The 22,808-nt window shown below is 40.6% G+C and overlaps 1 protein-coding gene across 2 annotated transcripts in view; it reads right to left on the bottom strand.

Annotated features, from left to right (window-relative positions):
• The window catches only part of MYLK (myosin light chain kinase), a gene marked incomplete at its 5' end in the record, with an annotated part of 160,661 nt that overhangs the window by 86,150 nt on the left and 51,703 nt on the right, over positions 1-22,808 (bottom strand). For both annotated transcript variants that reach the window (XM_082483392.1, XM_082483393.1), the window contains 3 exons: positions 821-1,067; positions 3,126-3,323; positions 3,972-4,109. In XM_082483392.1, the coding sequence (XP_082339518.1) occupies positions 821-1,067; positions 3,126-3,323; positions 3,972-4,109 (583 nt within the window). The remainder of the gene's footprint in view (positions 1-820; positions 1,068-3,125; positions 3,324-3,971; positions 4,110-22,808) is intronic.

The raw sequence follows: 22,808 nt of genomic DNA, 5'->3' as shown, positions 1-22,808 counted from the left end.
TTAAATGTCCCTGATGGTTAAATAAATTTTAATAAAGAAAGTCATAAATATTAGCCCAGTGAGGCAATACATCTATGCACAGTAAATATCACAGAATGATAACATCAGTTTAAAGTTGTACAGTAAGATTTCTGTACCCACATAGGGGATATGTAATTACATCCAATCTTCACCATTGGAGGTGGAAAATGCTGTGGCACTTTCTAAAAGGTAAAGAACCAGCAAATCTGATTCTTCATTGAAAGGACAGTTCTTTTACCAGGGGAAAAAAGAAAAACTAACCACAATTCAAAACAGCTCTTCCAAATTTTGTAGGAATGACAAGAAATTCAAAGCATCAGGGTGCCTCATTTCAAAGATACATCAGAAAAAGGAAACTACAACTTCCATATAAAATTCTGACAAACACGGCCAGGAAACACTTTCTCCCCTTAAAGGTATGGATCATCATCTTGTGCAACTACCCTTCCTGATCAGGTTGTTCCCATGGAAAGTAGGCATCCTTACAAATATTCAGAGGCGTGCCAAACATGATAAATGATAGCTCCAAAATCAAGACATTGATTGTGGTTTCCCTTGGTAGAAACCCAAATTGCTTCCCATACTGCTGCCACAAAGCTGTTTTTTTCAGGATCCCAAATGGAAACTGCTTTGTCCTTTGTTAGTTCTTTTTATCCCTCAGAAATATGTTGCTCCTTTAGTACCCTACTGGTTTTTTGTGAACAGGAGGAAACTCTTGTCTTCTTCAGGCAGGAATTTCAACTTGAGGGTAAACATAACTAATTGTTCCAAGGGACCAACCTCTTCATGGCAAACATACCTGAGCTGAATTTCATATTGCCCTGCATGATGAGACTGCACATTCCTCAAGATCAGTGTGAAGATGTCTTCATTTTGCAGGATTTCACATGCTGTTCCCGGCATTATTTCTTGCCCATCTTTAAACCAGTGAACAGTGGGGAAAGGATCTCCAGCAATGGCACAGGATATAAGGACGTTTTGCCCAGGAGCTGCTGTCACTGATCTTGGTTTGCTAATGAACCAGGGCTGAATACCATCCTGAGGTTCTGTAGTTTACAAACACAGTTAACAAATCAGGAGAAAATGCCAAGCTTGAACACAACTAATAAGCTAACTAATTTCAGGGAAAGCAATCACATACAAGCAAAGTTATTTTGAACATGCACGGCATAAGTTTTGGATCTGAAAATAAGTCAGGCTTTAATTTTGGAAGTAACTTGTGTTGGTACTAAAAGTAATCATTTACTTGGCACTTTACTGGCTCAACCCAGGCTTATATTAAGAACAAAGCAAAGGGACTTTAAAGCTGCCGTAAAAGGAATCTTGAAGATTTCTCCTTAGAGAATACGGGTAGGAATAGCTTTAAGGACAAGTGACAGTACTATGACTGCTGTGCAGTTGAGAGCTCATGTAATAAATCACCATTAACAATTGTATAAAATTGCATTAAATATAGAAGACTGACCCTAAGGCTAGATCTCAGGGGAGCTTGGAGAATAGACGAAGGTCTGAATTCAGAGGAGACAGTGACAACAGACTACAGACCCTGGAGGCACAGCTCTCTGAAATCCTGGAGTTAAGATCCTTTACATTAAAAATATGAAAAGTCTCCCATTGATTTCCAATAATTCTCAGTACAGCTGTGCTACTATTCAGCATGACCTGGACACACTGGAGAACTGGGCGGAGAGAAACCTTATGAAGTTCAACAAGGGCAAGTGTAGGGTACTGCATCTGCGGAGGAATAACCCCATGCATTGGTACAGGTTGGGGGCTGACCTGCTGGAGAGCAGCTCTGGGGAAAGGGACCTGGGAGTCCTGGTGGACAACAGGACGACCATGAACCAGCAATGTGCCCTGGTGGCCAAGAAGGCCAATGGCATCCTGGGGTGCATCAAGAAGAGTGGGGCCAGCAGGTTGAGGGAAGTTATCCTCTCCCTCTACTCTGCCCTGGTGAGGCTGCATCTGGAGTATTGTGTCCAGTTCCGGGCTCCCCAGCTCATGAAGGATGGGGAACTGGAGAGGGTCCAGCAAAGGGCTACAAAGGGCTACAAAAAAGCTACAAAGATGATGAGGGGATTGGAACGCCTCTCTTATGAGGAAAGGCTGAGGCACTTGGGTCTTTTTAGTCTAGAGAAAAGAAGACTGGGGGGGTATCTTATCAATACTTATAAATACTTACAGGGAGGGTGCCAGGGGGATGGGAACAGTCTTTTTTTGGTGGTGCCCAGTGATAGGACAAGAGGTAACAGGCACAAACTTGAACAAAGGAAATTCCGTCTAAACATGAGGAGGAATGTCTTTCCTTTGAGGGTAGCAGAGCACTGGTACAGGCTGCCCAGAGAGGTGGTGGAGTCTCCCACTCTGGAGACATTCAAAACCCACCTGGATGCCGTCCTGTGCAACCTGCTGTAGGTGACCCTGCTCTGCCAGGGGGGTGGACTAGATGATCTCCAGAGGTCCCTTCCAACCCTGATCATTCTGTGATTCTGTGATTCTGTAATGACTATGGGAAAATGTTGGCATACAGTAAGATTAGATGAAGTCCACTGTCATGAAGGCAGTGAATGCCCAATCACAGGAAGTTTGTAGGTTCTTCAGTGTTTACTGTGGGATTTACATCATATGTGGAGACTCAAAGCAAATTTTTTTGCAGCTAGTTCTCAAATTGCAGAAATGTGTTCCTCACCTGCTGCCACTACAATACTAATATTAAAGCCAGGATAACTGGCTCCTAGACAGCTTTTCCAAATACTCAGGGCTTTAATTAGAAAGAAAAACATCATTAAATGGTTTACATTAAGTCCATAGCTAAGTAAGCCTTATAGTTATAATTTGAAGCTGCACTTAGCAGAAGTCTTGCACTGTCCCTAGGAATAGGACTCAGGAATGCATTTTTGAAATAGTAACATAATGTTCCAGAGTGAAAAGATTTTTTTAAAGTTGCTTCTGCTCAATATCCTTTTTAATTCAGATGCAGAGACTGACAGCTCCTAGCATCTTTCACAACAGACATTATAAACACTCGTGTACTTTAAATAGACACTCCTCCAGTACAGTAGATTTTCTTTTAGCATTTCCTAAGGTGGAGAAGAACTTTATACCTTGTACTGTCAATGTAGCCTGGGTTTGAGTTTCTCCTAATTCATTCCAAGCTTCACAGGTGTATTTGCCTGTGTCTTCAGGAAATACTTCCTGGATGTAGAGACTGTACTCATTGCCTTTCTTCTCAAAGTGGAAATCTTCTGTCTCCTGGATTTCTTTCCCATTGTGCAGCCAGATAATTTCAGGAGGCGGGTTGGCTGAAAAATAGGAAACAACAAAAATCAGAGACAGACACAAAAACTCACCATATATTGATTAAGAAAATGAACGAGGTTCATGCCACCTGATTCTGCAATTTCATCTTGAAAACATTCAGGAATTTCATTAGCTCTATTGATGCTGAGTAACATATTACAATTGAAATACAAATGAATAAGGGAAGTTTGTATACAATAGAGGGAGAATGAGTTCTAGATCCCATGAAGGTGGTTATCAAGGGTTTCTATTATCATAGTTCATACCAGGAACTGCTGCTCTTTTCTGCAGCACTAATCTTACCCCAGCTGACAGGAATTCAACTTGTTTGGTTCACAACAAAAGCTATTACGTATTACAAGTCGACTGAGAGTTTTAGTTCAACAGCAGGGCCCAATAATAATATTATTATTATTATTATTCCAATAAAGAAACACTTGTACAGGTCTGAATACATTAACACTGGATAACGTTTATCCACGCCGAAGATGAGATGAGACAAACCTAGCTTTTACGTTTAAAAAATTGATTCCTTGAAATATTATTCCAAATGTAAAGACACCTGCTAAAAGAAAAGGACAGTGGAAAAAAGCACATACTTTGCAGCAGGATTTAAAATTTTTAAATAATTGTTTTCTATAGCTACGCACCTGATACCTCCACAGTCATTATCACTTGACTTCCATCCATTACTTTGAGGTCAGTCAGGCCTTTAAGGAAGATGGGTGCAAAAGTCTTGTTTAACTTGGCAGCCTGTGCACTTTCTGCCTTGTTGCTGCTCTTCTTTTCTGTAAAGTCAAGAAGAGAACAAAAGTGGTCTCTTACTGCAATTTTCATGACCAATTTTAACTGACCCTAGTTTTGAACTGATTTTGAGTCAGTGGTCTTGTTTCAGCTCTCAGAAGGCAAAAATCACTGAAACCACCCAATATAGCTGTTTTGCCTTGCCAGTAGTCCAAGCAGAAAGGCAAGAAATGGGAATGGAACTGTCCTTCCTCCAGGGATCCTCTTAGATCATTGTTAACAGATATTGTAGAGTATCACACAGAAAATTACACTCATTTTCCACAAGTACACATGCAAAAAACCCCCCTCAACAACTTGTATCCAACAATTCAATGTGTTTAATCACTGCTAAATTGACATAAAATCTTCAGATACATCACAAGTTGCTGTTCTTATGATTGATGAGTTAAAAATGTAAACTCACAGGAATACAGGATTCACCACTCTGAAATTACTAACCATTTAGATTGTTAGATGGTCAATATCAAATGGGTTTGAGTTCACTCATCTACAAGATGGGCTTAAAGGAGGATCCAGGAAATGATAGGCCCATCAGCCTTACTTCAGTCCCTGGGAATGTTATGGAACAAATCCATCTGGGGGCTATCACAAGTCAATTGAAGAACATGAATGGGAAAAGCCAGCATGGATTCATCAAGGGCAAATCGTGCTTGACAAACTGATCACCTTCTGCAGCAAGATAACCTGCTCAGTTGATGTGGGGCGAGAGGTGGACATCATCTAACTGGATTTCTCCAAGGCTTTAGACACGGTTCCCCACAGCCTCCTCCTAGAGAAACTGGTGCATTACAGTCTAAAGTGGTCTGTGTGTCAGGTGGGAAACTGGCTGACAGGCTGCACCCAGAGGGTGGCGGTAAATAGGTCCTTTTCCAACTGGCAACCTGTCACAAGTGGGGTCCCCCAGGGATCAATACTGGGTCCAATGCTGTTTAATATCATCATAAGTGATGTGGATGACGGGATCAAGTGTACCCTGATGAAATTTGCTGATGATACCAAACTGAGTGGGGAAGTGGACACTTTGCAAGGGAGAGCCACCCTGCAGGAAGACATGGATAGGCTGGGAGAGTGGGCTAGCAAGAACTTTATGAAGTTCAACAAGAACAAGTGTAAGGGCTTGCATCTGGGAAAACATAATCCAGGAGTGCAGCACAGACTGTGATCTATTTGGCTGGGGAGCAGCTCTGTGGAAAAGGACCAGGTGATCTTGGTGGACAACAAGCTCAATATGAGTGAACAATGTGCTGCAGCAGCAAAGAAAGCTAACAGGATGCCGGGTTGCATCAATGAGGGCATCACCAGCAGAGATAAAAAAGTCATTATCCCACTCTACTCAGCACTTGTCAGGCCACACCTGGAATATTGTGTTCAGTTTTCATCTCAGCTACACAAAAAAGGCTGGACAGGGTCCAGAGAAGAGTCACAAAGATGATCAAAGGACTGGGAAGCCTGACATGTTTCAGCCTTGAGAAAAGGCTTAGGGGAGACCTTATCACCATGTTCCAGTATTTAAAGAGTGGCTACAACGATGACAGAGACTCCCTTTTTATTAGGAGTCACATGGAAAAGACATGGGGTAATGGGTACAAGTTACTCTTGGGGACATTCCAACTGGACACAAGAGGAAAATTTTTCACAATGAGAACAACCAGACCTTGGAATAATCTCCCCAGGGAAGTGGTGGATTCCCCATCATTGGACACTTTTAAGATTCAGCTAGACAGGGTGCTGGGCCAACTCAGCCAATTGATTGATGTTGGGAAAGATTGAAACCTGAGGTTATCAACATCTGCTGGATTAGATATTTTTTTTTTTTTTTTTAGGCCATACTATCAAATGATGAGTGCTGGAGTTACATTAATCACTTTTAAAAATAAAATCTATCTGTGATAGATAAGTAATTTCCAGTGGTCTCCTCTGTCTTGGATTCAGAGGCTATGAAGCAAGATTGTTTAACTGTGACCTGTATGATACACTAGACCAGGAACGATACTTCTGCTCTATAAACCTGAGCAAAGACACTTCTGAAGCCAAAGCAGTGATCATGACCAAATGTAAGAAGTCATAAATATTTATCGGTCACTTGGATACACATTTTGTTTTGTTTAGCTTGAGTTCAGACCTCTTACATCTTGCCTTTAGAATGTCAACTCTACTTTCTGTCCATACATGAAAATAGCTTCATTTTGCTTATTCCCACCTTCAAAATTTTGAAAGGTACATTGAGATCATCCCAAATAGTATTACAGCAACATGAAGTGCCAGGCTGGAAAAAAACGCCATTCATAAAAGGATGGTGATTAGAAAAACTGAAAGCACCTCACTGAGGAAGTCCACTGAACCTCCTGGAGGCAAAAAGTTAAGCTCTTCCCAGGGTTATTTGAGCTTAATGTAAATTTGGAAGCTGCCTAGAGAGGAAGTTTTTCCTCTTCTCTAGCAAAGCTTTTTCTGGCCAAAATCTTTTCTTGCTGGCTTATGTTGTAGGTCTTTTCTTGGCATTGAGCAGTGAGACATTGATGCATGTGAGAATGGAATTACGAGACCTGACTGAGACCCACTCAGCTTAGTGTTATGGACACTCTGAAATGCCTGATTTGCCATCAGGCCACATTGATCAGTCTTAGGACTTCCAATAGCACCTGCTTCTAAGTGACTAATGCTGGATAGAATATAGCCATGAAGTTGGGTCAAACCCATCTACAGTAATAAACTGTTGTGATTCACCATATTCATCTATTCTGTGCTGTTTACTCAGGGAAATAGCTTCAAACAACTGCTGAACTCAGCAATATCAGCACATGCTCCTTCACTACTCTAATGCCTTGCCTTTGTCTCTCAAACAAACAGGTCTGGGAGGGAAAGCAGAAATCCATATAATGGGAAAAAGGAGAAAAGAAGAAGACGAAAGGAGGAACAGGAAAAAACAAGAAAGTAGTAAGACAGGAAAGAGGCATAGGGAAAAAAAAGAAAGAAAAGGATGCTTAAATGATAATGTTTCTGTTATCCCTTTTATTGAAATAATTCATAACGTTGCAAATCAAGAAGGCAGATATGCAGTAAAAGGAGAGAAGGGAAATGAAAATAAAAGCAGAGGTGTGGTTCTAGACCAACAGAGAAACAAACTTGGGGTATGATCACAGAAGTTCAAGCCTTCGGAGAAGGACAGATAACAAAAAAAAGAGCTGAAACAGCTCCCAGGAGAGAGTTAACAGTGACCAGGAAACAAATTTGCTAGTAGTGGCTCTAACAGCAATTCTCTCAGAACAGCCTGAGCTGCCTCCAGCAGAGCCCTGCTACAAACAGCAGTAAGTACTAGCAGCACTCCACATCCCTCACAACTGGCTCTTTGCTTTGTTAGACTGACATTCCTGTTGCATGTAGTCTAAATAAATGGATTTCTGTAATCAAGGAAGACAATACAGTATAACAGCCTCAGCTTATTAACAAGAAATGGGTGAGCCACTACAGAAGTAGTAGAGCAAAATCATTTCCCAAAAGGAATTTTTCAGCAATGCTAACTCCTCCAAAATATGTGCTGCAGAAATGAAAGTTTCATGTACTGGAACAAAACTGCCTTCTTGCACAGAGCTGCATAAACATTAAACGGAAGCAAGCAAATCATTCACGGTAATTGCATATATGAATGACAAACCCAACAAGATTACAAAAAAGTTAGGCCTCAGTTTCTGAAGCTATCTTAGGCAGAGGTATCCTACGCTGGTGAGGAAACTTTCTGATATGAGTGACATTAAGATGATTTACTGGGGATGCAGGCCTCTACCCCTAAAAGAGTGACCTGCAAGATTAAAGGATGAAGAATGACTTACTGATCTGTGCTCGCTATTTGTAAGTGAAGCTGTCAAATTGAAAAGAAGGGGGCCAGAACTTGCCTCATCCTTGCACAAATCTTAAAAATAGCATTTGCACTAAATTTAAGCACTGCACAGGTTTATGCTGATCTCCTGTATGAAGACCATTTCTGTGCTTAAACAGAAAATTATGACAGTAAGTATCAAAAAAAAAGAAGTCTATGGTATATAAGTAGTAAAAAACTACATGGGTACAGCTTCAACAGTGCAAGAAAAGTTACTGGAGAAACAACTTATTTCATTAGAGGAAACCGAATGTAATCAAGTGGAGGAACATTACGATGGATTATTAAGTCTGAAATATTGAAAACTTGAGGATCACTCCAGGGACAGAAACAAAAGCAACTTTATATATCATAACCTTTCTGAAGACATTCCTATCCTTGTAAATGTATCATATACCAATGCACATACACTTTGATTTAGTCCCTGAAGTATTACCTGATTTCTAAAAACCTATTACAAAGCAGAAGTAAAAATGTCTCCCTATCTATGGGTGATGTTCTTTGGAGCATGGGGGCAGTCAAGGCATTTCTTTACCAACAGATATGAAATCCGTTGTATGTAAGAGCTCAAAAACTAGAAGCTTATCATGGCTAAGGCAACCAGTATTTCTTTTCAAACGTGTGACATCCAGGATACAGTAAACATAGGGCTACAAAGACTGACTCCTTGGCAACTTGAACAGGCTTTCTTCAACACGCAAGCACTCTCCCCTACTTTTTAAATATTTTTTTTACTGGGGATCTCTAATCTTATGCTACTGTTGTTCAGTAGTATATGTTGATCAGTAGCATATGTTTATTTTAGCAGCAACTTAAGCAGTATATCACAAAAATTGTCTAATGTTTCTTGACTTGGCAGCAACAATTGAAAAGAGTTAAGTTCTAATCCATAAACACTATTTGTTCATTAAGAAACCGTAGGGGCTTGCTTCATGTAACATTTCTTCCTTTACTTAAAATTTCGTATTGTGGACGTCTAAACTTAGAAAAAAATTAAACTGGCCTACTGACAACTTCAGTTTCTCGCAGATGTTTTACACAAGACAACACAGCCAGTTTCAGATACGCTATTTAGTTTTATTTAGTCTTAGTCTAAAATCATTGCATTTTCTCAGAAGGGACTGATACAATCATGCAGAGGCCAAATTACGGAGCCTGAATGTTAACTATTTTCAAATTCTTTTGAAGCTTGTAAATGCTTTTAGTTGTGTGTTTATTACATAGCACCATGCAGTGACTCAGTGCTCCTCTGATGAAGGCTTTAACATTTCACAATTTTACCACGAGATAGCAACACTGTACATTTTCACAGCTTATTATAATATACCTAAACGTTTCTTCAATTTTAGCCTTTATAGCTCTTGTTAGGAAAAACAGGAATCAATTTGATTTTGGAAGGTACTCGGAAAAAGAAGGGACACTGCTCATTCAAGATTAGGCAAATAACTCCCGTTCCTGTTTATGGTGAAAAGATACTGTGCGATACTACTTCCTTTTGAAAACACTTGGCTAATTGCTTTGCCAAGTAAAAAGTAGTACAAGAAAAACCACACACCAAAAAAACCCCAATCGTAGAAGTTCACATGCCCTGGCCACAGCTAGGTGCTAGCTAGTCTCATACATCAGGAACAAAATCTGTGACTTGCAACAGGAAAGTGAAAGGGCAAGGAGATAAGAAAAACAGGACACAAATAAGCAAGCTACACACAACGAAAGGCCAGCATTAGGGCTTGCTTTCCCTCATTCCTCCAAAGCCTCTTTCACCACATGAACTCTGCTGGGGTTCAAAATTCACATGCTCTTCAGTGAGAGCTGGCTTCAGAGCCCAAAGTAGGGGGAAGGAAGAGAAAGAAGAAAGCACAGGTACAGCTCCCAGCTCAGATACTGCAAGTCACTGTGCTTCTGGCTGAAACAACCTCTTTCGTAACACTGCAGGGTATTTTTGCTGCCAAAACTACAGACAATAAAAATATGGCACATCTAGCACCAGAAAGGAAATCTGGAACATAAGGAAAATTTTGTCTGACATTAGCATAAGGGCATGACTTTGTTATATGTCTATGCGTCCTCGAGCTTAATCAATTGGATGTGAAAAAGAGGAGATCCGATCTCTTCCTATTATGTTAATGCGTGCTAATCGCCTGTAGCCATTTAACATCTCCCTCACCACTCTTACTTCTTGTTACTTCCAAATAGGAGTAGGTTCATCTCTAAGAATGGAAAGAAGGAATATAAGAGTTAACCGATAGCAGTACTGCCATAGCGACTAAAAAGATTCTACCGTAAACAGTTAATTCTCTCCCTCCCTTTCCCTTCCCCAATCAACTTCTGCTGCTGCCCTGAGTTCCCCTGAGGTAGATCATGTCAAAGCAATTAATGAGGAACATCAGAAAGCGCTACATAGTATAGGCTTGATAAAACACAGATGCATTTCAATAACTTGTTTTCAGACTGTGCAACCGGTTGATTTTACAGTAGCTTATAAAAGCTGCCACAATTTTTTAACCATAGCTGTTAGTTTCATGCAGGTCAAATCATGCAAGATAATACAGAAGATACTATGATTTTCTGAAAGGCTGCTTATAGAGCACCAAATTCTCAAAGACTGTTATATAAAATTATAGGATCAAGAAGTTTAACAATTTTTGCACGGAGCTGTGGTTTGGCATAATACATAAGCCCAGCCAGGGCATTCTCTGGTGAGCAGTGGTCTCTCTGAAATTTCAACAGGCTTTTGATAAGGCATTACGCAGAGTGATAGATTTAAAAGTCCACCACAACAATCCCACTTATATGGTTCCTATGGCGTTTGCCTTTCCTCAGGCTTTAATATGCATGAACGGTGGGAAACTGCAAGTAGTAAGATGCACAGCTCAGTGGGAAACACAGCCTGGGAGACCAGAAATAGTAAGCAAAGCATTTAAAGGGTACCTTATATACCCACATATGTTTTCTACAAAGAAAAAGTAACATAGGGTTTTCCCACAGCGTTGCCTTACCCTAAGGGTTCATTTTTTTATTAGGAAGATACTCTAATAAGCATCCAAATTTATGCTTAAAAAAGCCACTCAGTGCATTAAATCCACAGAGGTTAAAGAGAATTTAAACTCTTCCAGTTTCTTACAAAAATACAGATTCTCAGCATATTTGGATGGCAATGGGAAAAGAGGTATATTGCCTCTGATACACAACTATTTCTATTAATCTCTTATTCTGTTTTCCTGTGTTTGTGTAATCAATAGTTAATCCATCTACAGCTACCATATCAAACATCTGTTTATTTATTAACCTGCATTAATAGAAATTTAAGGTGACAAAAAATGCTTTCCTATTATTAGACTTTTATCAATCCAGGATTTAAAGAGTCCTTACATAAAATTAACCTCACCATATCTGCAGACTGGAAATTATTGCAAGAGATGTCTTAATGTTAGCTGTGTGCCTAAGCCAAAATACACTTAATTTTTTTAAAACCTAGACCTGCATCAGAACTTGGTGCCTGAACACAATGGCAAACATCTTTATATTGATAAGCATGGGTGAGTTACTGAGTTCAAGGTGTATACGTAAAAGAAAAAGTGGAAAATTCATGCTGTACTGAACAGTTAACCTACTACCAATCAATTGTACAATATGCAGTTAAACTGGTACATGTAAGTATGCAACCAACTATTTACTTTATAAGGTAAAAAATACAGATAAATCTATACACTCGGACAGAAGGAAATGAAGAATAACCGCACCGTGGCATTTCCATTGCCAGATTTGCTGTGGAAACTGGGGTAAAGAAGAAAATCCAGATCAGGATGCAAACTTTAAGAAGATTTCCAAAGACTGGACCTGGGTTTTACCTGGCCTGTAGTCAAAACAGTTAACGTTTTACGGGCATTATCTATTCTAGTAAATTTTCTTGTTCATTTGACTACCCAGATGTCCTGAAGACTTTTAATGTGAGCTGCAGAATGCTGACATCTCCTGTTGAAATATCAGGACTTCAGCATGCTCAACACTGCACAGAATCAGACAAAATTATAACTGAGTTCAGAAAAGACCTCTGGTGATCTTCTAGTCCAGCCCTCAGCTCAACCAGGGTCAGCTACAGCACTGCACATATACACCTTTAATGCAATAACTCAGCTGCACAAGATCACAGTTACAACTGGTTACAAGTCAAGGACATGCAAAGAATAGAGAGTTTGCTGCTTTATGTTCAGACCACTGCAAACAACTTGCAGTGTTTAGTCTTATAAGAGATTTAATTATACTCAAGGAATCTGTTTGCCAGAATCATGTGGTTAACTGCCAAATAATGCCTAGTCTGAGCTGCGCGAAAGGACTGTCTCAGCAACGTTTACCATTTATGGTGTTTAAATATCATTTTGGCTCAGCGGCTAATAAGTCAACTGAGCTGAGGAGAACACTTAACTCAAAAAGCTCTGTGTGTGAGCAAGCTCAAAGAGAGAAGCAGCAGATTCCACTAAAACCTCTCAAAGCAAGATTCAGGTTTGCACACAGATCTTGATCTTGGAAAGACATTTATCTCTCCAGTTTCAATGTAAATAAATCCAGCTGTTACCAAATTACCTGTAAATTATTTTTCTGTCTCAGGCCTGAAGTGATACAGTAAAAATATTTTCTGCAAGTTTTCCAAGAATTTCAAACTTGATTTGTACTTGGGGGGGGGGGGGGGGGAAGAGACACCTTTATGTTCTTGAGACATGTAGGGATATTTCTGCCTTATTAAAGATCTCGGGTTGGTATGCCATTTTGCAAACTTAGGTCATAAGAACTAGATGTTTAATGACCTAGCAGTGTTCTTTATGCATCTACCTCCCATCATTTATTTCTGCAGTTGTGTTCTGTTTTTGTAAATGGATGGTGAGATTTAAATATCCTTGGGAGATGCTTTCACTGAAGACCTGGGCCAAGTTATAGTCTGGATGTTGTGCCTCACATTACACAGAGAAACTTAACCCAAGATTGACAACGCCCTAAGCCTATATTAGTCAGGGTGGTTAGGGATTCACAAAGGAGGTCATGTTCCACTTCACCTAGTCTGGCAATCTATTTATTTTACTGCAGGGTAGTCTTCCAGCTCTATTCTGCAGCTCCATGTACACTCCTCCTTTCCCGACTCTTTTCCTCTGTATGGGATATCACCAGGTCATCAGTGTTTTAACCTCTGTTGTTCTGCAACCCACAGCATGCCACCCCAGAAATCCCACTATCAAAGGGCTGACTACACCAGTACGAATCAGGATTTGGGAGAAACAGTCAAAACAGAATAGCCTATTTCAGTTGGAAGGTACCTACCCATGATCATCTAGTCCAACTGCCTGACTAATTCAGGGCTGACCAAAAGTTAAGGCATATTGTTAAAGGCGTTGTCCAAATGCCTCTTAAACACTGACAGGCTTGGGGCATTGATCATCTCTCTAGGAAGCCTGTGCCAGTGTTTGACCACCCTCTCAGTAAAGAAATGCTTCCTAATGTCCGGTCTAAACCTCCCCTGGCAGAGCTTTGAACCATTCCCATACATTCTGTCACTGGATACCAGGGAGAAAAGATCAGCACCTCCGCCTCCACTTCCCCTCCTCAGGAAAAAATTGATTTTCGAGGGCAGGGGCCAGAGATACAAAGTAGCCAGCTGAGTTCACAGCCGATCACTTTGCAGTCAGCAGACCTAATTCCTCAGTGACAGTCTTCACTGGAAGTTTTTGCAGCTGAAGTAGTGTTTGCTTTTGCCTTCAGAGCTGTCTGCCTTATTAATGACTAACCCTGTTTGCAAGTTATTTACATCAAGTAATTGCTCTTCTGTCGCTGCCACAGACTGCAACTTCATGGAAAGCCTGAGAGCGTGTATGCCTACCGAATGTGTTTAGAAGGCAGCTCAGCTGGCCCACTGCTAACAAATTCCCCGTCATTTAGAATCACAGAAATCATAGAATCGTCTAGGTTGGAAGGGACCTTTAAGGTCATCTAGTCCAACCATCAAACTAACACTGCTGAAACCAGCACTTAACATGTCCTTAAGCACCTCCAGGCATGGCTACACAACCACTTCCCTAGGCAGCCTGTTCCAATGCTTGACAACCCTTTCGGTGAAGAAATTTTTCCTGATATCCATCCTAAACCTCCCCTGGCACAACTTAAGGCTGTTTCCTTTGTCCTGTCGCTTGTTACATGGGAGAAGAGACCAACCCCCACCTCTCTACAACCTCTTTTCAGGTACTTGTAGAGAGCGATAAGGTCTCCCCTCAGCCTCCTTTTCTCCAGGCTAAACAATCCCAGTTCCCTCAGCTGCTCCTCATAAGACTTGCTCTCCAGACCCCTCACCAGCTTTGTTGCCCTTCTCTGGACACGCTCCAACACCTCAATGTCCTTCTTGTAGCGAGGGGCCTAAAACTGAACACAGTACTTGAGGTGTGGCCTCACCAGTGCCCAGTACACGGGGACAATCACTTCCCTAGTTCTGCTGGCCACCCTATTCCTGATGCAGGCCAGGATGCTGTTGGCCTTCTTGGCCACCTGGGCACACTGCTGGCTCATATTCAGCCAGCTGTCCACCAACACTCCCAGATCCTTTTCTGCCAGCTTTCCAGCCACTCTTCTCCAAGCCGGTAGCACTGCAAGGGGTTGTCATGACCCAAGTGCAGGACCTGGCACTTGGCCTTTTTGAACCTCATACCAGTGGCCTCGGCCCAACGATCCAGCCTGTCCAGATCCCTCTGTAGAGCCATCGTACCCTCAAGCAGATCAACACTCCTGCCCAACTTGGTGTCGTCTGCAAACTTACTGAGGGTGCAATTGATCCCCTCATCCAGGCCCTTGATAAAGATATTAAACAGAACAGGCCCCAGTACTGAGCCCTGGGGAACACCAGTTGCGTCTGGCTGCCAACTGGATTTAACTCCATTCACCACCAGTCTTTGGGCCCTGCCTTCTAGCCAGTTTTTTACCCAGTGAAGCATACACCCACCCAAGCCATGAGCAGGCAGTTTCTCCAGGAGAATGCTGTGGGATTTGATACCAGTCTGACATGGAGAACTGCAGAAAAGGTCCTTCATATATGCTAGATCTAGCCAGGTTAGCTCAGTAGTGAAACTGTGCATGCTGCTGAGGCACCTTCACAGGTACACTCAATTTTTTGTGAGGCTGCCCAGTTAGAATTTAACTTAATTGCAGTGTATCATGGTGTATAGAGATACCACTTCCATTAGAAAAAAATCTGGGCTGCGCATGAGCTGAAATGCAGTGGAAGCACAATAGGAACAGGCAGTCACATAAAGTGCCAGTGTCCCCGAAGACGCCACTGATATAAAGATTTACAGCTCCTTCAGCCCTTCTCTCCTCTGGCAAATCCATACTGGCAACAGAATAGTTACCTGTAGTAATATTAAAATAGTTCCACTCACTCTGTCAAGTGGGTAATCAAAAGCATACTGTATTAAGAATGCTTTTAAAGAACTCAGACAAATAAGACTCAGCTTGAGAGCAAGTAAACTTTTGAAGTTAGAAAGGAGAAAGGGAAAAAAATAATACAGCAACATTGTATTTCTGGGTAAAAGTTGGTGTCAGAAAGGAATTCTAAAGCAAGGCTTCTTTGGCTTTTAAGTCCAGAAAAGATAAGGTAGTTCTAATATGGCATTGTTTGTGGTCAGTTGTCTCTTCTTGATGAATTTATATTAAAAATCTCTCAAACTAAGACATTACTTTAAAAAAAAATGGCAAAATCTGTGTATGTCAAATAGCAGTCAAGGCTTGACTTAAATGAAGCTGTGCAGAAACACATCCAGTAGTATACAGCTAGACAAAGTTCCGTCCCTCTGTGCCTTTCCTCTACTGCAAAGGAATGACCTGCTCATTAGGACTCACACTGTAACCTGCATTAAGGCGCTTAGACATCTCTGTATTGCTCATTTTTCCAGTTTGTAAAATAGAAAGCTAATTCTTCTAAAAGTGAGGTATCACTACGTGACAAAATTAGATCTCAGGAATTGCTAAAGCAGGTGTTAGACTGGTATATCTGCCTAGTTAGATGTATTTTCTATCCTAAATGTACATACAACAAATTCTGTTATGGTGCTTCTGTTAAGTGGACATTTTTGCCTTTTAGGGCAAGAGAACTGCATAGACTTGCGGAACTCGTAAGGACAAGGCAGGACCTGCTAACTTTCAGCATGGGGCCCCTGTATTTGATTTGCCAGCTTTGTTTCCAGTTTGGTTGGTCAGACCTACCTATGGAGTCTATGCTGCAACCTGGTTAGATGCTTGAGCAACACACTGTTGAATTTGTAAGACTTAACTGAAGAAACATACCTATAAGAACTTGCCATCCTTACTTGGCTCTATACACACCAGCTTATGTATTTTAAATTTTCAGATTTCTCTTTATTCACCTAACTCAAATTCAGGTACTGTATTTTTTCCCTTAGGCAAACCCATCTCCTCTTTTCCTTACTTGGACCTTCCTTTCCTACCACCCTACTTCTCCTCCTGCATATGCTGTTCATAAAGCAATTCTTTAATTCTCACCTTTACAGCTCTTCTCTTTCTGCAGGTGCTGAATATCCCTTGCTTACACACAACTCTTCTCCATGGTCCTCCCATTTCCCTAATCTTTTGATAATGGGACTCAGAAAAATATTTATACAGAGAAGAAACATGCACATCTCCCTGCTCTCAAACCAATCACTGAGTCCTTTGATTAAAAGCTATTTTTTAATTATTATTTTCTTGAACACATGACAAAGTGCTTGTGAGACCCTGACATCCTCTGCTTTTCTGTAAGCATTGGACATGCTCCTCTGCTTATGCAAGAATCCTTCTGTAAGTGAAACTTCCATGAGATTTTTGCACTGGAGCATATATACGTTTGTTTGTGTATGTATTTTACATCAGCTGGTAATGCAAGGTACTCAACAGGCTTCGAAATACTGTCAACATGTCTACTGCCAAATCCAAGAGAAACTAAGAGACAAAACTCACACTAACAGAAGTGCTAATTATCTTTTAAAAAAACAAGTGAAAAAAGTAGACACAGATATATCTTTAGAGTCTGTTTTGCTGCCTCTATAATTTTAATTCTAACATTGGGAAACAACTTCCTTAAACATGTATTTCACCTTTTGATTTGTGGTTTAAAGACAAACATCGATCCTATAGGTACTTTTCCATCTGTGACTCTCACTCTGCCTATGTATGAGGCACTAGAGATGGAAAGCTTATATGTTGAAATGGGACACTTTTAGCACTTGGTTAGCCATTTTACCTGTGATGTCATGTTTTTTAGTTGTTACATAATTATTCTATGGTCTAAATTTGTCTCTGGTAGCTACTCCATCTGATGTATCCTGACTGATGGTACACAAGTGACTAAAATATGCATTTGGTCTTTGTCATTTGTTTAGCAATATTTGCACAACAGGACCGTGTTGTGATTAATTCAAGTTAACCTTGTAGTCACGGAAAGGAAGCTCAGTGAAGCTAGGTTGGAAGTCAGTTCATAGAAGTAACATAAGGTGGGTGAATTCATAACTACATGAGAAAAGCAGGAAAAAGGCCAGAAAATGAATGAAGATAGAAATGATGCTTATTGCCAGAAACCAAGTCCATTTTCCTCCAGAAAAACACACACTACATCCAACTCTCAGATGCTTTGGGACTGATTTTCAGTGATTAAGTCTGATTAGGGCTTCCTCCCATCATACAGCTTGCCTACTTCAAATCTACCTGCACAACAGTCATTTCTGGAGAGTTTTATAAATTGAGCTAATCTTATGAGTTAGTTTGATGGCTGACTGTTTGAGTTCCCATTAGCTAATCCACATCAGCTGCTCTTGGACACACTCTTTGGGGTGGTAACATCATGCCCATGCTTTCAAAATTACTCAGGCATATATTCAGTTAAGAGGTTTTATATGTATTTTGATGATTTCCACTTTTCAATTGAAACTTGGAGCATTATAGAATTTGGCAATCCAAGTTGGGACAATTTGCCCCTCAGCCAATGCATGGCCATTCCCAAGAATGTTATACTAACCATCTGTTTTCTGTCATTCTGGTACATAATAGCTTAATGTTCACAGCATTTGATCACTTCACGGTTGAGAAGACCATCAGATGCAGTGTTGGCGATTTTTTCTTCTTTCTTTTTAAATTAAACATTTTCTTCTGTCAGCATCTCATCTTTGTTTTTCATTGTAAGAAATATTAATGCAATTCCTGCCATTTAACTTTTGCTCATTTTGTAAGCACTCATCCCTCATTTGTATCCAAATTTGGTTCCCCTTTTACTGGAAATGATTTACATCATAGAAGCTGCCTTTAGAGAATATTGTTTATATTGATGGCACAAATCCTATATCATTAAAAGCTTCCACACGTGTTTTGCTTTTGTCCTTCTTTTTTGGTCTTTAGCCGGCATTGTATTTCACGTTTGGTCCTGAGGTGCTGAAAGAAGGCAATTTTAAAGAAAAGAATCTTAGTCTTACAGATTACAGCTGTTAGTGACCCATATGGAGTGCTGGACCGAAAACTTTGGGATACCCTTGAAAGCACTGGAACAGAGTTTCTTTGATGCTCATGATAGCTTACCTCTGACCTTTCAATACCGCAACAAAAAAACCCCTCCCTTTCACGTAGTGCTCTGAAACCAATTCTTACAGAGCCAGGTGGTTCCACCAGACTACTGGTCTGGAATGCCTTTTGGACATTTAACAAGACTAGTCTGGTATATTTTGGAATGTCTTCTACAGTCGTTCATATTATTGACATACTTGAAATACAGCAAAATGCTTTCAAATAGTGACTTTGAAAAGCTGTCACAAATATTTCATCACTGTAGGCAAGCAAGACATCATACTTCATTTCCCTTAGGCAGAAATGTATATCTCAGAGAAAAAAAAGCCGTAGCCTCTCTCAATTAAGTCTTCAGAGAGAGGCTGCTTATTGCAGTGATAACCTTCTTTAAAAGATTAATGTCTAAGAGAGGTCATTCTGAGACAGAAAGGAAAACAACCCACAACCTAAAGACAGCATCTCTCATGACTGGAAGAAAAGACTCCTACCTGAAAGCTTTTTTTCCACCTGGTTGTATTTTATGGTCCCACTCACACCAGATGTAAGAGCGACAGGAACAAAACAAACTGGTTTTCCAGAAAGCATCTGCCTTCACTGCTCTGATAAACTGGTTACAGCAGGGACTCTGACAGGCTTTCAGGTGACTCTAATCTGCTCGTCCAATGATCAATGAATGACTACAGTAATCGGATTGTAATGGCTACAGGCTTCCCAACATAGACATTTATGCTGGGAAGGCTGCACTTAAGAAAAAAAAAAAAAAAGTGTGAACAAAAAGTGGTGGGGGAGAAAGGGAAGAAAGTGCACTGCCGGCAGAGAGGGAGAAATGAGGTCAAGAGCCAATGAGCAGGACCAGCAGTATTTGCTGAATAGTGTTTGCTCACCAAGGCAGGCTGTATTAGGCCTCTATTCAAAAAAACAGTGTGCAGAAGACAAGCATCAGCAAAATGGGTGGCAGCAGAGCATTAGAACCCACAAAAGTACCCTGGCTGCAAGCCTGTGCTGCTGCTATCACTACGGTGCTTCATGCCCTCCCTCCTCACTTCAATCAGTGATGCTGCTGCCTGGTGGGAGGAGGCTGGAGAACTCTCAAGGAGCCTGCAGTGGGTCAGATATTTTGTTTGTCATCTACTGCAGAATTGCAAGAGAGATGGACATTCTCCTAGGAGTCAGCCCTCATGTGACAAGTACTCCAAAGCCTCCCAAATTCTGATTTTCCTGTGAAAATGATGCATAAGTTTAAAGGAAAAAAAATCTAACATTTGCAGAGCAGCAAATGGTACCATTTGAGGAATGTCTGTCATTGATTGAATAACCTGGACCATGTTTCTCACCTCTCAGGTTTTCTTGCATTAGTTAATTAATCTAGCATCTTATCCAGTGCACCAGAGAGTTCAGTTAGAAAAAGGTCTCATGGTGAAGACATTTGTTAGGCTGTTTTTTCAAAGAAGTGCTGCTCATTCTCTGTAGTTCATCTCTACCTGTACTTCAGCTGTAAGAAACCGCTGTCACAGGGAAGACAGCTGTCAGGGTTCAATTTAGTCTACTTAGTCTTTCACAAGGCCAAAATTAGCTTTACCTTGATTAACTTAGTTTCTCCACAGACTACCTAATGGATCTATCCCAATTTACTCAGCCTTCAGATCACTTAAGTGATCTGAAGATGTTATTTTCTTGTCTTAAATAAGCAGAGGACTGATTAGTTTGAATTTTTTAAGACCATTGCATTTCTTATGCCCCATCCATATGAAGTGTGGGACTTTCGACACAGTGCCAAAAGCCTCCTACAAACAGCTAAGTACCTTCAGCGTTTTTCATACAAAACCAAGAAAGGACTGAGGTTGCTCAGTGCTAGGCAGAATTTATCCTGCTTAATAATAAGGAAGCAAAAGACAACCATAAATGAATCTGAGACTGATGACTAAGAAGGAATGCTATGCCACAATAAGCCTATCTACTTATCCAGGGCCCAATGCAAAGCATACAGAAAGTATGGGAAAAAGTCCGTGTTGTGTCGTCCCACCCCCCCCCCCCGTGTTTAACAGGACTTGGAGCAGGAGCCCTTTATGGGGCAAAGGACCTTTAAAATGTCATTTCCTACAATAATCCCACAAAAGGAAATTTCCTTTGACAAAAACAAAGCAACAGATCTTCTAAAGGACAAAGAATGCACAAAAGATGATCAGAAAACATATGTGGCCAGATAACACCTGTAACCTGTATCATCTTGTACTATAATTCAAACATGAGCCTTATGTTGTGGTTGTTTTTTTTTTTTTTTTTCCTTTGAACAGTTTGTCACTGACTATCCCTGCTGCCAGTATGGGACTTTTCTGAGTTATCCGTAAGCTTAATTTAATTTAGTAGGTGGAGCTTTTTGCCTTTGAAAAATAAAATTGATTTTTACTGTTAAGACAGACAATTCACTCCAGCTAAAGTTTCCCCAATGATCACAGCAGATATGCTCCTCCATGAGACCCTTGCTGCATTAGAATAGCAAAGCCAAAAATGGAAATATGAAGTGAAATGTAGATCCAGACAGACTCAGAGATATGTCCCAGGAACACAGTAGCAAGTTAAGGAAAAGCTGAATTCTGACACTGGTCTGATTCTGATGATATGCCAAGAACATCAATTCCTTTTTAGATTAAATACAAATTACTTTTCACATACTAAAGGAAAATATTTCTCTAGCAATGACTGAACAAACTAAGCACTGCATGAAAGCTGAAAACCTTAAAGCATCTTGGAGACAAAAAGGAACTGGAGAGAGATGGGTTACAATTCAGACACAGTTTTTACAGATTTTATTCCAAAAATCAGTGCCTGGTCAGGAGAGGATTTTTGGTTTTCTCTTTTTCTGCACGCACACAGATTTCCTGCTGTAATCTGTCTGCAGAAGCTGAGCATTTAGAAAAGCCTTAGCAGCAGCAGTCAGAGTCTCAGAGAACTCTAATGCCAATAAACATTTGCTAGAGGGTCTGATGAGAAAAAATATATGAACAGATAAGAGATTTGGAAATCACGATTTTAAATTTGGTACTATTTTTGGCAGGCAAATCCACATTGATCTGAGTCTTGGGGAAAGTTATGGTAATCCTCATGGCAACAGGGCCATAATGAGTTTTACGGAGGAAGTGGAAGGGACAGCTAAAGCTGTAAAAATGTTGAACACATGGCTTTACAGCCTGTCATGCATGTTCTTAATTCTGCTCTTGTTCTTCCCCCCATACTCCACAACTCCCAGAAAATAGAATGGGATGTAAACAGAGGAACTAACTCCCCATAATAGTGGCAATGCAGATTTCTAGCCCCAGACTAGCTAAAGTACAGGAAGAATCCAACTTGATGCAACAGCTACTATGTAGCCTGAAATAACTCAGCAGGGTACACAAGCCTAGGGAAAGGCTAGGTCACTATTACTCCCTTGTTAGCATTGTACGTCAACCCTAAAATAACTCAGAAATGGTTAGTAAGAGATGGGCTGTCTTTTTGGTTTCTGTGTCCCAGTGAAGAATCAGCAGGTCCTATGTCAAAGAAAGCTCCCTTGAGGTGGAGTGCTCCTGATTGGCCCTTGGCTAATGCAGATGAATGCTTCAGAGAAATTATAAATGACAGCTTTGAGAACAGATTAGTTTCAGGCTTATTTTAAATCAATGTTTTCCTTCTTTGTGCCTTTTCTCAGTGGGGGAGGGCAACGAGGGGATGACAGCATATTCAAGTTGGTAATCAAGAAATTAACTCATAGGTTTACCAGAATTACTTTGTTTTCATTTAAAGCTTGTCTAGGGTTTTAAGTGGATTCATACAGACAGAATAGGGGCAGGCATATCACTGAAGTGCTGAAGACAAACACCACAGAACATTGGCAAACGAAGGCAAATCTTGGGATCCCAGGGATCATTTCCCACCAAGCTGCCTGTACAAATTTGGGGCAGATATTATTTGGTCATAGACAAATAGAATAGCTCCCTTGGCAGCTGACACGCAGCAGTCTGTTGGACAGGCAGTGCCAAACGATTATAACTTTGGGAAAAAATCATTTGCAGATGACAAATACCAAATACAGGCTTGATCGTAGAGGGAGGGGTAGCCTGAGGGAGGGGGATTGTAGAGGGAAAGACTGATCATCTCCAGGACATAAAACAAAACACCTGTAAAAACTGATGCCAGCTGAGATTATAGGAATAAAAACCATAATAGTGATTGATACTACCTCACTGTT

Source organism: Vanellus vanellus, assembly GCF_965231255.1.
Source record: "Vanellus vanellus genome assembly, chromosome: 5".
NCBI classification, from domain to species: domain Eukaryota; kingdom Metazoa; phylum Chordata; class Aves; order Charadriiformes; family Charadriidae; genus Vanellus; species Vanellus vanellus.
This window is presented reverse-complemented; position numbering and strand designations above follow the sequence as displayed.